The sequence below is a fragment of the Stomoxys calcitrans genome, chromosome 1 (genome assembly GCF_963082655.1).
Source record: "Stomoxys calcitrans chromosome 1, idStoCalc2.1, whole genome shotgun sequence".
Lineage (NCBI taxonomy): Eukaryota > Metazoa > Arthropoda > Insecta > Diptera > Muscidae > Stomoxys > Stomoxys calcitrans.
The window spans coordinates 188,588,937-188,605,753 of record NC_081552.1 but is presented as its reverse complement, the minus strand read 5'-3'; the positions used below and the strand labels follow the sequence as shown (position 1 = coordinate 188,605,753).

Sequence of the window (16,817 nt, the reverse complement as noted above, 5' to 3'; positions counted from 1 at the left end):
ATATTTTCCCGATCGGTCCACTTTTATTTTTGGGTAGTACCTTTGGGGTATGGGGGAGGGTCCGCCCCCTCAACAAATTAAAACCCAACAAACAAACAAACACAAATTGAATTTGATATATAAGAAGATATTTGTAAGTGGATAAAAAATACGCTCATCAAATAAAATAAAATGGATCCGGGAAGGACGCATAGTCCTGAAAGTGTCGATCCAACTAAAATATTCCTTTTTTAAATGAAGTGAATTTAGGGTATAGCGAAGGGCACCGAGCCAGCCATTACTTTATATGTTGCTAACGAAATGTCAAAATAAAAATGCCACATCCTTCGTTGGGGGATATGTCCTATTCGACATAGTAAAGCACTTGAAATAAGGGCGATTAAATTGACTAGTAATGCTATGGGAATGGGGTGTTCCTATTAAAATGGTGAGGATGACTGCAAAAAGGGTGATTATATTAAATGATGGATATATCAAGATCAGTCAGAAACTGGGCTATTGGAAGAAATGTTTTGTTTGTATTGGTTTAGATTTCTGTTTTTTATTGATGCCGGCAAATTCATAGTACCAAATATAACAAAATCAAAAAAGTTATTCACGATATTGACTACAAATATAACAAACGTTATGGTCAATATAAAATCGGCTATGAAGTCTAAATAAACAAAATAAATTCAGGAATAGTCTAGCTACACTCGAAGTTATATTACCACCATCAATATTTGCAGAAAACAAAAGAACTTCACTTATAAAATCACAGGTGTCTATTAAATAAAGCATTGCACTGGAGGTATGTTACCAAGTTAAAACTTATAATACATGCTTAAAACTAAATTCTAATTTATATTTCTTCAACTTAAAAACTAATGCGCAAACAAATGTTAAGCAAGCAACAAGTCCAGCGGTGTTCTCTAAACACATCGTTTACAACCCTTCGTTACTATGGCCATGAAATTTCTTATAGAGAAAATCAAAAAAGGAACTACAAAAGAAAACAAAATTATTTATATATATATATTGGATATACATATGTGGTAAAAAAGAGGCAATTCATGTAGCTGTTTACTAGGCACATTAAATTTCATATAAAATAATGTAGTGTTCATACCCAGAAGTTGTTTGAAACAGGGTTTGAATTGCTTGAACCTTTTTCAATGAAAAGCAAAGTTATTTCTGTTTTGTCGCCCCTATTTTGAAGTCAGCAATTCAAATCCTGCTTTGAAACCGAATTCATATAACAAAGAACCGGCTTCGCACTACGGTTTGCACTACCTGTGTTAAGTTTTACTTGAAATTTAGGCGTGTTTTGAAAATTTAGATTTTATAGATTTACTGACAACCAAGAATAGAAAATATTTGAGATCTAGTTGTTCAAGCGTTAATTATTGTAGATAATGTATATGCAGTGTTATATATTTATGCACCATTTCTCTTTGGAGGTTTTATGGCTTACATTTTAAAGACTTTTATTTGAATTGGGTCGAATTGCCATTCTTCTGAATAAAAAGGTCAAAACCCAGAACACTACTCACATCTTTAATAATGAGTTATAATTAATAGAGGAATTTGCTTAGAATCGATTAGATAATTAAATCGATATACCAGCAAACGATTTTATTTCGTGGTTGTGTCTCCTTGTGTTGCCAACTGTTCTTGAGTTGCTAACCACAATCGACCCCAAAAATTAAATACATTGGAGCTATACAGGACAGAAAATTAAATTGGAAGTACTACATTTAGGAGTGTTCGCAAATGGTTCATAGATGTCGGCCACTACAAAAAAAGAGTCATTGGCGCAAAACGGGTACTACATTTCAAAATGGTTCATTAGCTCTACGAAAGTGTAGTCGGGTTGATTCTGGCATCAGCATCGGTATGATGGTGGGCCGCGTAACTCTAACAGACATGTTGTCTCTGCTGAAATGGTGCTTAGGAACCACATCGGCTAGGTTGTTAGAGACGATTTTAAACAATAGAAATACCGATTAAAAATAGATTTACGACGATGGGAATGAATTAAAGAATAGGAGTATGTCGCACCATTTTCGGATAATCGAGCTCACCACAGAGAGGAACAGATGAGGTTTCAGACCGGATATCTTAGACAACAGTTGAAGACCGAGGGCGAAACATACTAGAATAGATGGGAGGAACCCCAGACGAAAACAATAGAAATACCGATTAAAAAATAGGCAGAAATCATGGCTATGAGATTTACGACTATGGTAATACATTAAAGGTAGGAATATGTCGCACCATTTTCGGATAAACGAGCTCACCACGGAGAGGAACAGCAGAGGGTTCAGACCGGATATCTTAGATAACAGTTGAAGCCCGAGTGCCTAACATTTATACCATACATACAAGAATAGAAACCCCAGAACCCAGAAGAAAACGAATATGTGTGTCTCCCTTTTAGATCCAGACACCGAGCAATCCTATCGCTTGAGTGCTCGTAACAAAATCTTTCAGTAGGAGATCCGAACGATTAGACTATTAAACTGTTACAGAGCCAACAAGAGACATGCAATTGTGAATATGCTGAAGGATAGTTGACCGGCTATTAGGGGAATAACAGATAGGATGTTGTTATTGTAGCCACATTTTTATGTAGAGGTGGCAATCCTCGTCAAGCTCCTGTAAGTGAGCAAGCTCGTTCCGGTTCAAAGGATCGATCGCCGCGGGAAGAAGGTGGCCAATGGTTATTTAAAGGCACCAATAACTCGCCTTGTCATATTGAGCATCATAGGCACTCAGTATTTGTGCACGAGCCGGTGCCAGAGAGGATGGTTACCGGTTGTTGTTGTTGTTGTCAATCCAGTACGATTGTACCAATTGACTTCATCGGGTCAATCCAGTACGCATAACCGGCTGGTATGTTGTGTCCTCAACCTAAATGCGATTGCAAATGCAAACTTCTCCATTAACATTCCATTAAGAGATAGGGGCAAACTTCTCACAATAACAAAGTGGAACCCGATTCAAGCTCCCTTTTATATTCAACTCGATTCAAGCTCCCTTTTATAGTCGAATCCAAACGGCCTGCTGCCTTCCCTTTGGGAAGAATTTTTTTTAGATGTTGTGATACCTCGCAAGTGTCGCTAGTATTGGAAAGGTTGTGCCTAATATCCAGAACGATTGCTGGGTTCTGATTAATATCCACTAGGATTGGAAAGAGGCAAATGAGTACCAGTAGAATTGGTTGGGAAGATGAGCAGGTGCGTTCGTACGTTACACGCAGGAGGACGCCTGCAAGTTGCCATCAATTCTAGCCAAGAAGGAATTAAGGCGATCGCAACGACTGGCACGTAGATGAGTAAGAACTATTGTGTTGTTGTTGTTGTAGCCACATTTGCATGTGGGGGGTGCGATTCTCTTCAAGCTCTTACAAGCGAGCAAGTTTGTTCCGGTTTACAGGACCGATCGCCGCGGGAATATGATGGCCATTGGTTATTTAAAGGCGCCATAAACTCGCCTTGTCATATCGAGCATAATAGGCACTCAGAATTTAAGTAAGAACCGCTGCCTTTCGGCCTCCCACTGCGGCTTTCCACTCGATACCGCTGATTGTCCGCGACTGCAGTTGCAGCTACTCCGTATGGAGCATACCACTATCCGCAAAAGGCACCCGGTAGCTCCCAGCTAAGATTCTTGTGATAACGAAGAACCTCACACAGATTGGAGCTTAAAGTTCCAGCCTGTGTGATGCACTTAGTTATCCCGTGCCGGGCATATTATAGTATGCCGAGGAAGATATACCTCTTTAAATGCCTATAGATGATGGCTGGTTTACAAGAGCGACATTTATTTCGTAGATGTTCACCGCTTCCGCTACCACATCCAGGTGAATGCTATTTAGAACCGCCTGTTAAGCTAATTAATCTAGAGAACCTCTCTTTTATCTGGCGTCTCTGGAATTGAGGTGGCTGCATCGACTGGCACATAGATGAGTAAGAACTATTATTGTATGCCATGCCGAGGAAGATGTACCTCTTCATGTGCCTATAGGTGCTGGTTGGGCCACAAGAACGTCATTCACTTGGTAGCTCTTCACCGCATCCGCTACCACATCCTCGTGAATGCTATTCAGAACCGCCGGATACGCTATTGATCTAGAACTTCTATCTTTTAGCGCTGAACCTGTGGCCAATTAGATCCAAACGGGCGTCTCTGGACGAAAGATGGCTATCCACAAGATGATGATTACGATAGTCTCTGCAATCAAAGCTCGGACGATATTGTTTATATATCCTGTAGATTTTTTGTCAGCACCCCAAATGCTAGATTTACATGGGCGAAGAATCTTTAAAGACTGCCAAATGTAACACCAAGTATTTTGGGATATTTGGTTGTCAGAATTTTTATGCCATCGTTTCTCACATTCTTCTACACAACTCACATCCAGGACCCTTCTGGGCGATTAGCGTTTACGCTTTATATGGTGCGATACACATTGTTTGGCTGTCGAGCCACAAGGATGTAAGAGAAAATTAGAACCTGGAGAAACTTGGGACCAGAGTTTTAACGACGATGCGTCTACACGGGACACGTAGAACTAAAGACGCCCAAACGAAGGATAAGCGTGGCAAGCAAAACTTTGTACTGGGTCAAGGAACGGACGACGAGAAATTTGTTGACTTCCTATGGCAACGCTTCGGCTTTAGCGAGAGAAAGGTTCCAAAGATTTTGATCGGGCATAATACCATACTTGAACCTTATCAGGCCATAGAATCGAAGAGAATTAAGGGAAATAGCACCGAGCCCCTGTTCCTAAGTGGAATGTTCATGGGCAAAATTTGTATTTACCTGTAGGCCACCGGAGCGCATAGGTTAGCATGTCCGCCCATGACGCTGAACGCCTGTGTTCGAATCCTGGCTAGACAGTCAGAAAGAATGTCAGCATTGGTTTTCCCCTACTAATGCTGGCAACATTTGTGAGGTACTATGCCGTGTAAAAACTTCTCTCCAAAGAGGTGTCGCAATGCGGCACGCCGTTCGAACTCGGCTATATATACTTGAATCGAACGTCACTCATTGATATGTGAGAAGTTTGACCCTGTTCCTAAGTGAAAAAAATAAAAATAAAAAAGAGCACCGAATTCCTGACATACGTTATTCCAGATTTCTTTTGGAATTGAAGAAGTTCAACCGTAAGAGCTAAGGACCGTAAGGGCATAGGACCCTAAGGGTATAGGAACGTAAGAGCATAGGACCGTAAGAGCATAGGTCATTAAATTTTCTCTAATGGGTACCTCATATTTGGCACTCCGCTTTTAAACAATAGTCTGTACAACTCCTAATGAGATGAGCTCAGCGTTGCAGTAACGTTGCTGAAGAACAACATGGCAGCAGTAGCCGATAATTTACCAGCTGATCTACTTAACAACAAGCTTTACCGATGTTTTCAACCTCAAACTATGTCATGTAACCAAAAAGAGGCCAGACAGTATGTACCAACTACAGAGAAATAAGTCACCTTCTCATCGCATACAAGAGACCTTCGAGTATAGTGTAAGGTTTTAATAATTTTATTATAATTAGTCGAGACAAAAACCTCTAAAGGCCCCCAACAATTGAGATTATGATTTGATTTCCAAGAGGCAAAAACATTTTTTGAAAAAGTGTCCCCCATGGCCATATGGACAAAGACGGCCCTCCCAAATTTGGATAGCAGGTAGGTCTTGCATTGCTCTAGGACAAAGATTATCATTTATGGAAAAAATGCTCGTGGAGTGCAATGTGACAACAATGGCCACATGGAAAAAGAAGGCCCTTCCGAATTTGGTCAGCGGACAGGTCTCAAGACGCTCTATCCAGTCATGTGAGCATAGTTAGTCCCAAAAGATCTCCTAACGATGTCGAATATAGCCATTTGTAGAAAAAATTGATACTGGAGAGAAATATAGAACATAGAAAAAGATGGTCATTCCAAATTTGTTCAGAGGACAGATCTCAGGATGCTTTATCGAAAATGTCTAGATAATCGAAAAATTAAATATAATAACACTGCATCTACAACATTATTAGGAAAAGTTTACAAGTTGCAATATAATTAAAAAAAAGTTTAAACAAAACAAGAATACTATAATGGCTCTAGTACAGATATTTTTGTATAATTTTTTAGTTGCTAATTTAGATGCGGGCTCTGTTTGTTTTGGAAATTTTGTAAAACGGCCCATACCTGTTGTATGGTTTTGGTCATAGTTACTATTCCGGGTGCGCTTGAGACAATACCCGCCGGTAATGAGACGGCATGATTAGATTTAATAACTAAGGTTTGCGTTTGGGTGGCACCTACTGATTGCTGCTGTGTCTGAGAGCCACCAGCACCACCAACTGGATTGCCCTGTTGCTGACCTGCAGTTTGTAAGACCTGATGATGTTGAACCTGTACCTGTTGTGGTAACGAATGATGCTGCTGTTGTTGGCCGGCGGCACTGGATGTTATTGTTTTAATTGTCGTCGTATTGGGCAATTGTGATGTCGATATTATCGAACCGCCGTGAGCACCGCCAATATTGATTGTGCCATTGGGCAATTGTTGACTCGTAAACGTTATACGGTTGCCAGAAGCCGCCTGTGTTGGTTGGCTTGAATTCATTGCGCGTCAAACAAAACAGTATTGACTTATGAGAAGAATGACTCTAAGAAGATGACAACTTCTATGAGATCTCGCTGTTGTTGTTTGCTATTACTGCTGTGCTGAAGGATCCACCAAAAGCTTAAGTTGAACGAATCAACTTTTCGCTTATTCAGCAGCTTAAATTGTTAATTTTTAGAACCACCTAATTGTCGTCGTCTCATTTTTGTTGATGCCCTTTTTTACACTCACTCTCTAGAGAAACGAACACACACACACACACGCACTTGTGTCGTTTTAGAATAGATGTACTACTACTAATTCCACTGTTTCTGTTGCTGTCGTGTTATTTTCCTAAATCTTGTTTTATTTTTATTTTGGCGGTTAATTTTTTGTGGTCTTCCAGCTGGACTGTTGTTTGTTTGTTGTTGCTTTTTGTTTGTTCTTGCTGTAGTATGTTGGGATGTTGCTTTCTTATTGATGATGACGAGCTTTAAGTATATAAAATAAAACAAAAATGCATTAGTAATGAAGCATCGATAATTAAATAAATTGTTTATAGGTAAAAATATATGTTAGATAGGCACAAAGGTGGCCTATTCTAGACTTGAAGAGGTCCACCGCTTTGCTGTCTAGAACGGATGTCTCAGTCATTATGTCCGTCATGTCCGTCACTGTCAGTAACGACTTTTGCCGAAGCTGTGAGTGCAATGGCAGTCGCGGACAATCAGCGGTATCGAGCGGAGAGCCCCATTGAGAAACCGGGCGGCTCTTGCACAAACACTGAGTGCCTTTGATACTCGTTATAACAAGGCGAGTTACTGGCGCCTTTAAATAACCAATGACCACCTTGTTCCCGCAGCGATAGGTCCTTTGGACCGGAACAATCTTGCTCACACAAGAGCTTGACGAGGATTGCCACATCCGCATGAAAATGTGGCTACAACAACCGCAACGCCTAAGTGATCCCACGGCAGTCGGTTGTACGTACCAAATTGACCCGATGGAGTCCTTCCCATCGGCAAGGGCGGCCGCCTTAGTGTACAACGCGCTGCTACAACAACAACGTCTAAGTGAGTTAGCCCGGCAATGGGATAACTATGAGCACCACACGGATTGAACTCTCTGTTCCGATTTGTGTGGTGTTCATCGTCATTACAAGAAACTCAGCTGAGAGCTACCGAGCGTCCAAAGGTTGTGGATAGTACGATGCTCCATATTCGGAATAGCTGCAACTGCAGTCGCGGACAATCAGCGGCATCGAGTGGAGTCTCAGTCAGAGTCTCAGAGGCCGGCTTTTGCTTAAATACTGAGTGACAATGATACTCTTGGACTCTTTAAATAACCAATGGCCATAACATTCCCGCGGCGATCGGTCCTATGGGCCGGAACGAGCTTGCTCGCATATGGAGCTTGACGAAGATCGCCACCTCCACATACAACTACAATTCAACTTCTAAGTGAGTCTTATGTCTACTGCCATTTAAACCTATCCTAACCTAGGTAAAAACCTTAGAATTCGAAGGCTCATAAGTCATAAGCATCTCGTGAGTCGTTAGTTTACGTGAGTTGTAATTTTTCTCTTATGTCTACTGCCACTTAAACCTATCCTAACCTAGGTAAAAACCTTAGAATTTGAAGGCTCATAAGTCATAAGCATCTCGTGAGTCGTTAGTTTACGTGAGTTGTAATTTTTCTCGTGAGTCGTGGTGATTAGTGTCATAAGTATGATTTCACTTTCTCACGGTCACGCAAGAAGAATTTTAATACAATCACGGTCACATGATTTGGTTTGGATATTAATCATGAATCACGGGATTCACGCGTGCTTAGCCAACTCACAGCAACTAATCCCATGGCAGCCGGTTAAACGTACCATATTGATCCGATGGACTCTTTCATTGGCAAGGGCTGCCGCCTCAGTGTACAACGCAATGCTAAAACAACAACAAGGTTGACAACTCACGACGCACGGGCACACATCTAAAGGCCACAACAATAGAATGAACGCGTTGAGAAACGCTGCATTGAAAAATGCAACTCTGCAAACAAATGTCAAAAAAGCAAAAGGTGAATATCCTCCAACTAATGCTGGTGAATTTTGTGATTATTTCAGCCTGGTAAAACTTCTCTATAAAGAGACATGGTTCGATGGCATGCCTTTCGATCTCAACTTTAAGATGGAGGGTGCTTATCATTGAACTTAAACTTGAATCGGGGATCACTACCTAAGTATTATTCCTTATGGTAGTAATTTTGGGAAATTTTTGGAGCAAAAGGTTCCAAGTCATTTTATGCTTGCTTGCTGTGCCAATGAGGAGTGGGTTGGTGATTTGGGTTGCAGGTCAGGCTTAAGCTATGTGAGCAAAAAAGGAGTTCCTGCGGTTGAAAAAAATTACCTCAGACAGATAAGTTTATTGTAGGGTGTATCCAAGGAGCACTCCTCCTCGGACCATCCCCACATCAGATTTAGAAAAGAACGGCCAGCGCCGAATCCGATAAGCTTCCGTAATAAGGACAAAAAATCAGGACAAAAATCGGAAGACTTATCAGAAGAAGACTTGGGCAAAATAAGCTAGAGGAAACAGTGAACTCGGGGGATCACATTGAGAACCAGGGACTGAGATATATTTTAGACTGCCTGACCATAAAAAAACCTGCAAGCAGAAATCCGGGCGATCACGGAATGCGTGAAGTGGTGTAGTGTTTAGGCGAGAACGTCGAGTGTGAACATATTTACGGGCAGTAAACTGGGCAGCAGGGCCATAACAACTAGGGCGGTAAGGTCACGAACAGTCTTTTTTGGCTGCCGGGTCGTAGCGGAGTAAGGGGGAATGAAAGAGCAGACGACTTGACAGTGAAGACCGGAGGACTGCCATCAAAAACTTGTTAAACGCGAAGCCTTTCAGGTCGACGTAACCCGAGTTAAGGGCGAAGGCGTGTAACACTGTGGAACAGCGAAACGGTCGGTAGGACGACAAACATCGTATTGTGAAATCCAGATTGTGAGAGCACGAGGTTATTACTGAAAGAAAGTAAGTAGAACGTCAGTGTAGGTTTTGGTATCATAACAGGACAAAAAGGACTACGGGCTCATTAATGCAAAAGTGATAGCATGTGTAGGGCATGATGATTAGACGTTGGATCATTTCCTATGCAATTGCCCGGTTTTCGCGGCCAACAATACCAGCCATGAACCATCTGGGGCGCAGCATGGATTTAAGGATTTTGTAAGTAGCACGGAATGCCAATCTTACTTTTTCTTTTTTTGAGGTTACTTTGTAGTATTTAGAGCGCAAAACAAGCCGAATTCTAACTAAGGCGTATGTCCATAGTGGCATGGGGCGGATTAATATTCTCACCCTCTTTTCAACCTTACCTAACATATGTCGCGGATAATCAGAGGTATCGAGTAGAGTCTCGGTGAGAGGCCAGGCCGGTAACGGCTTAACTCAAAACTATGATGCGCCAAGCATCAGCATGGATTCCGAAGACTGCATATCACAACAACTGCTTTGCATGCCATCACCGCACACATTTGCCGTGGCTTCAATCAACCCAGGCCATGTAATGCCAAACTATTTGAGGTCCCTCGAGCCAGGCCTGGAACGCTGGATCGCGAATTATCTGTGTGGTCGCCAGTCATGTGTGGAACTTAGGGATAAGAAGTCGAAGCACCGTATAGTAAAACAGGTAGTTCCACTAGGCACGGTTAAATCTCCGGCACTGTTTAACATCTACCTATCCTCCATACCACCCTTCCAGACGCCAATGATCCTATCCGTGCGAATACATAACATGCTGTCTAAGCAATATCTTCTGGGTTGTTATAGCAGTGACAATCCAAATCATTATCTTGTGGATGCCTATCCAGGTAGATATACATTATCAAGAGCGTGAGGTTCAACGCTGCAAGAGAGAACCTCTAGATTAAGTGGCATATCAAGCGGGTCTAGACAACATTCATGCTGACATAGTAGCAGATGCGGTGAATAGCTACTGGGTGAATGTGGTCTTGGAAAACGACCGCCCCCCATTGCATTTGAAGAAATGGACCTCCCCCGCCACCGGAAGGTGAAGCAGAGTTTAACTGTACATCCAGAGAGTTTAAATGTCCATCCAGACCCACTCGACTCAGACCTTAATCCCTCCGGACGCATCACGTCTTAGTCGCAGAGTTCCTGGATCTGGATATTCAACAGAATCAAGCAGACACAACACACTGCTGCAGCAACAACAATAACCAAGCAGCAGAGTACCGGACTATATCCGATATATATTTCCCAAAACGGGATAACTATGGACAAAACAGGTTGGAACTTTGAGTTCCGATCTGTGTGGTGTTCGTCGCTATAATGTTAATGCGGATACTGGAAAGCTCCGCATTCAGAGTAGCTGTAGCGGATTTTCAGTAATAGGACGGACGGCACCGTCTTTTGCTTAGATATTGAGTGCGTATTAAGCGAGTTATTGGTGCCTTTTAATAACAAATGGCCTTCACTTTCCGCAGCGATGGGTCCTATAGACCGGAACGGGCTTGCTCACCTATAGGAGCTTTACGAGGATCGCAACCTCCATATGAAAATATGTGGTTACTACTACTACAACTACAACAACTATATCCACTCCTAAGAGCAGAAAGTAGACCTTGCGTTCGCCAATGGGAATACCGGGATCTTCGCCATCTACATAGGCACGCATAAAATGCTGGCCGCCACCGGATAACTTTCAGCACCACACAGGCTGGAACTTTCGAGTTGCGATCTGTGTTCATCGTTATCACGAGAAGCTGAGCTGGGAGCTACTGGACGCCTCCACAGGTTGCGCAAAGTGGAATGCTTCATACAGAATAGCTGTAACTGCAGTCGCAGACAATAAGCGGTATCAAGCGGAAAGTCTCAATGAGAGGGCGGACGGTAATGGCTCTTGCTTAAATACTGATTACCTTTGATGCTCGATATGACAAGGCGAGTCATTGGCGCCTTTTTACCTATGGCCATGACTCAAACTAAGTTGTTAAATAAAAGTTCAGATGTCAATATCATCAATTCAATGTAAAAAAAGGATGAGCCTTATATCAACTCATAAGGTTTGAGTCGTAATTGTGGTGCATGTGCATGGTTTTTCTTCCGAAAAAAAAATCCGCTCGTGAAACATATCCAAATAAATATATCCGTCGATGCGACGCATACCATGTACATTGAAGTGTTGTTGTATACGTGTACAACATTCATACATAAATACATACATCTTAAAGCTTTATTAATGAATATATACCGTTATGTTATTATTGCTGCTGCTACTGCTTCTACTGCCGAGTTAAAAGTTGTCAATGTCAAAATAGTTTGTTGTTGCTCCTTTTATACTGATGCTAACTGGCTGTAGTTGTTGTTGTTATTGCTTTTGCTTATTTCATCTGGTAAGCACTCAGTGCTTACATTGTAATAGTTGTTTACTTTTATCTGTGCTTCAACTGCTACATGGACTGTTGCTCATGGCAATTGACTGGTCCACTTTTGCAGCATGCCATACCCTCTGTCTCGCAACTTCGCAAAACATCATCATTGCTGTGTGGGGTAGGTAACAGATGTTTGAAGTTGTTGAACAACATAGGAATTAGTGTAAGCATATATTCCTCACCAAATCAAAGAGATATATATCTACAGCATCCATTAATTACTATTTTCACGATTTAAGGGTTGGCGGGAGGGGAAGCGTGAACAAATTTCCAACTGGCCTTTAAACATGAATGTCAATCTCTGTGTTGCAATGCTTGCTGGCTGTCGCTGTTACATCGGCGACGGACATTCCAATATCATCATTACCACTTTTGGAGAGCACATACAAAGGTAGTAGGTGGCCGAGCTATAAAATAATGGGCTATTCTTCTTCTTCACCTAAAGTGTGGTTGGTGTCTCTCGGTCGGATTATGGTTTCTTGAGCTTGTGACTTATAACAACACCTTGGCACAACACTCATACAAGCTAAAGTAGTTTCATCATTTAATTTGGCTATGAACTTTTTAGAGCACTCCGTTTTTTACATTATTCTTACAGATCCCATTACTAGAGTATTTGATTTCTCGAAATTACGTTTTTTGTGAGTAACTGCTGTTATTTAGAAAATTTTTGTAGTATCTAAATTGACAATGGGGAAATTCAATGAACTCAACAACGTCACTATCATCACAGGCAAAAGCAGAAGCAGCACTGGAAAATTTAACTTCGGTGCTTTATTTTGGTTTGGATGTAGAAAAAATTTGGCAGAAGAAGACAGCGACGCCGCCATTTTCCATTTAAATTGTAATAGAATAATGAAAGATTGACAAATGCAACACTGCTGCCATTGGAAGTGAACACGGTGTTGCCAAATGGCTCAAATGGATCAAATAATGCATATTAGCGTTTTTTTTTCTTTTTGGTCCTTCTTAATTGGTTAAGTCACATGGAAACAGGCCATTAATATTATAAATAAGTTAAACCCACATAATCCTCTTTTTGGAGTCGCAAAACGAAAGAATTTATTAGCATTACTTATTGCCTATCTTACCACGTCAATGCCGAACGAAAATTATCTATTGAACATCAAACCTTAAACAAAAGTAAGCAGAATTGTTTGCCCGGCACGGGATAGCTGGAAGCAACAAATAGGTTAGAACATTGAAGTCCGATCTGTGTGGTGTTCACGGCTGTCATGAGGTTGCAGATAGTGGAATGCTCGGAGTAGCTGCAACACCAGTCGCAGACAATCAGCGGTATCCAGCGGAGTCTCAGTGAGAGGCCGGGTGGTACCGGCTCTTGCTGAGTGCATATACTGAGTGCCTATGATGCTCGATATGTCAAGGCGAGTAATTGGCGCCTTTAAATAACCAATGCCCATCCTTTTCTCGCGGCGATCGGTCCTTTGGACCGGAACGAGCTTGCTCAACTACAGAAGCTTCGCAAGGATCCAAATAAAAATATGGCTGCAACAACAGAGTTGTTTGTGACCGAGTTCGTGAGCATTTTTAGTTACATTTGCTATTAATTGAAACGAATTTTACACTGACGCAGCGACATGTCGCTACTAATTTGTTCAGTACAATTTCTGAGGAATGGGATCGCATTTTCCTCGTCGCCAACGCCTTTTGACAGTTGTTCGAGCGAAAAGCCGAATTTAATACTAGGCTTTGAAACAAACTCTTCCAATTTTTACATAGTAAGATGATGTATAAACAGAATTCTTGGAAGATATAGACCATATATTTTATGGGGAATGATCTTGGTTGGCCGATTACTAGCAGACAGTCCGATAGCCTTTACAGAAAAAATTAAATGTTTTATTTCAATATTATTGAATGCCATCATAGCGCAGAGGTAAGCTTGTCCACTTATGACGCTGAACGCCTGGGTTGGGATCCTGGCCAGCACATCTGAAAAACTTTTCAGCGGTGTTATCCCATCATAAGAACTTCTCTCCAAAGAGGTGTCGCACAACGCGACGCCATTCGGACTAAGCTAAAAAAGGCTTCTTTATCATTGAGCTTAAACTCGAATCGGACAGCACCCATTGATATGTGAGAATTTTCCCCCTGTTGGAAAGGAATTTTCATAGACAAATTTTTATTTGCATTGCAATGTTTTAAAAATTTTTCCTAAGATTTTCTAAAAAAAAAATATTTTTTGTTTTCGCAAAACCCTTTTTTTTTAAATAGCATTCTTGAAATCAAAAGAAAATTTTAAAAATATGCATACCACCAGGAATTAGAACTGGCACAATATCGATGGCACTATCGATATTTTATTGTTTTCTGAATATCGTTTATCACTTTTTCTATCCATGCTATTTTTTGCAAAATTGAACAAAAATAAGCGATCCGAAATGAATGTACCCAATAAAATATATTGAGCCTATAGAGGACGCAATTGTTATCTGATTGGGCTAAAATTGTATACAATGATTTCTCTTATGGCTTCCATCTGACTTTTTAAATTTAGTTTTATTTAGTCTGTGCATTGATATTTGATAAATCGATCTCCTGGTTTCTACTTCTCATCTATGTTCGAAACATATATGTGATGAAACATTAACCATAGTTTCGATACTATCGATATTTATTATTAGAAGTATCGAAAATGTCGTATGTTGCGATTATCGATAGTTTGCCAGCTCTGCCGGGAATACGAATATGAAATAAAGTCGGTATTTGGGTCTGAGGGGCCCACAAAGCGCTCCACTTCCCTTAAAATGACGCCAAATATAAGCAAATTTTGCTTAAAACATGAATATGAAAAAGAAAATGTAAAAAAGTCTGACGCCTCACTAGGAAAAGTAGGACCTTCAGAAATTGGGGACCTATTCTGGAAAAAATATAAATATAAAAATATATAAAAAATAAAATAGAAAAAAAGACAACTTTATTAATGCAATTCGCAGATAACCCATTCACCTATCTAAGTTCAAAAGCGAAGAACATGAGCAATACGGTAATCAAAGGATTAATGGAAATAGTTCTTAGAACGCGAAATGGGTGAAATGAAACAGAAGTGAACACCTTCAGATATTTGAACCCAAATTTTTATTTTTGAATAAAAAACGGAAGAAATCATTAAATCATTTTATCAATATTTAAGAATACAGTTGTCTCCTGCGTCACATTTTTTTAAAGAGAAAATGCATTTTTTTTAATTTATTTTCGAACCACATTTCTATATTTTGATAGAAAAAAATACAATATCGGATATCGAATGCACCATAAAAAACGCATTATTGACATTATTACCATGAGCAAAATTGTCATTGAGAATTCCGTAATCTGGCAATACGAAAAATCTTCGCACAAACCTTTCCTATCCACCCATTTGAAAGAATGAGAAAGGTATAGCACAAAAGCGACACCTGGATAATTACACAAAAACAAGCATGACATTGCAACCAACAATATGAAACACTAACAAAACAACGAGTGAAAATTAGGTACAGAAACGGGCAAAAGCGAAAACGTCGATGTGGAAGAGAATACAAAAATGAAGAAAGAAATGAGACTACTACTACTGACTGGTTGAACAGGCAGGCAAGCAGGCGAGATAATAGAGGAGGCTTCGCATACATTGCTGATGATTCGTCGGGTCGAAACGGAACAAATACAATTGTTTTTGCGGACGAGTGCGAGGGAAGCCGAAAAAACATGATGGAAAAACGACTATCCGACGGCAAATGGAATACGACGACGGCTGGCTGGCGTATGGGCCACCAACCGCAGCACTTTAATCTGCTTTCTTTTCTTTCATCATTCCATTTACCAACAAACCCCTGCATACTTGCATATATACATGCAATTCCTTCTCCTTAATTAGCTAAAAGAAATTATTTACACCTTCCGAAGATGTTCAATTCACCTTTTATTTCCGTATTCCAATCAATCGATCTGCTAAATGCAGCAATGGGATTCACTTTTGCGCTTCTGTTTCGGTTTTTATTTCATACGAGAAAAATATGTATTTGCATTCCCCGATAATTCCAAAGCGGGCTTTTCTCCTATTAACAAAAATTTCACTTTACACCTTACACATACGATTTGTAATTTGTGTGGCACACTGTATTATATTTTTTTTTCTTCTTTCTTCCAAGAAATTATGCTTCTCATTCGGATTTTTTTCCTTCACTTATTTCGCAAACACACCGTCCCGTATCTTGGAGTGTAAAATTTCAACTACTTTTTTCACTCTATAAAACATAATTATTCATACAAAATTTATTGGATTCCTATTACAAGTAGATTACGATTATTTTCCATACAAATTTTGTTTAGATTTTCGTAATTTTGCCGTGATTTTATGATTTTCTTGTAAAATTTGTTTACGACTTCTTCTGCGACCCGCACTTTTTTCACTACAGCACCGTGCCGATCAACAGTTAGTGTCGGCGTTAATGCTAATTCTTTAGGGCAGCGACTTGAAACAGTTGATGTACGCGATGACAACGGCGTAGGTCTAACATTCATAACGACGTTAACTGGGAAATTTATAATGGGATGTTTACATCAACCGAAAAAAATGGGCAGCAAATTTTTCAGACTCAATTTTCTAGGCTATTACTGACCGTAAGCAAGCAGGAGGTCATAGCTTTCGGTAGCATAACAGGAAACATAGAACTGCGTGCTCAATTATGCAAAATTTGTAGGGCATGTGGAGAAGATGGTGAGACCTTCGAGCATTACTTGTTATTGCCCGGCTTTCGCGCCGAAAAGACACCAGCA

General features: G+C 40.5%; 1 protein-coding gene across 7 annotated transcripts in view; it reads right to left on the bottom strand.

Moving 5' to 3' along the window:
- Positions 1–16,452, bottom strand: part of LOC106090822 (transcription initiation factor TFIID subunit 4) — a 38,831-nt gene extending 22,379 nt beyond the window's left edge. Inside the window, exons 1-3 of one of the 7 annotated variants that reach the window (XM_013257142.2) lie at positions 12,624–12,707; positions 11,858–12,564; positions 6,182–7,071 (exon numbers count right to left, since the gene is read on the bottom strand). In XM_013257142.2, the coding sequence (XP_013112596.2) occupies positions 6,182–6,601 (420 nt within the window). In that variant the 5' untranslated portion in view covers positions 6,602–7,071; positions 11,858–12,564; positions 12,624–12,707. Of the gene's footprint in view, positions 1–6,181; positions 7,072–11,857; positions 12,708–15,957 lie in introns of those variants that run through there. The other 6 variants (XM_013257143.2, XM_013257144.2, XM_013257145.2 and 3 more) reach the window with 6 other exon arrangements.
- Positions 16,453–16,817: the final 365 nt, after the last annotated feature.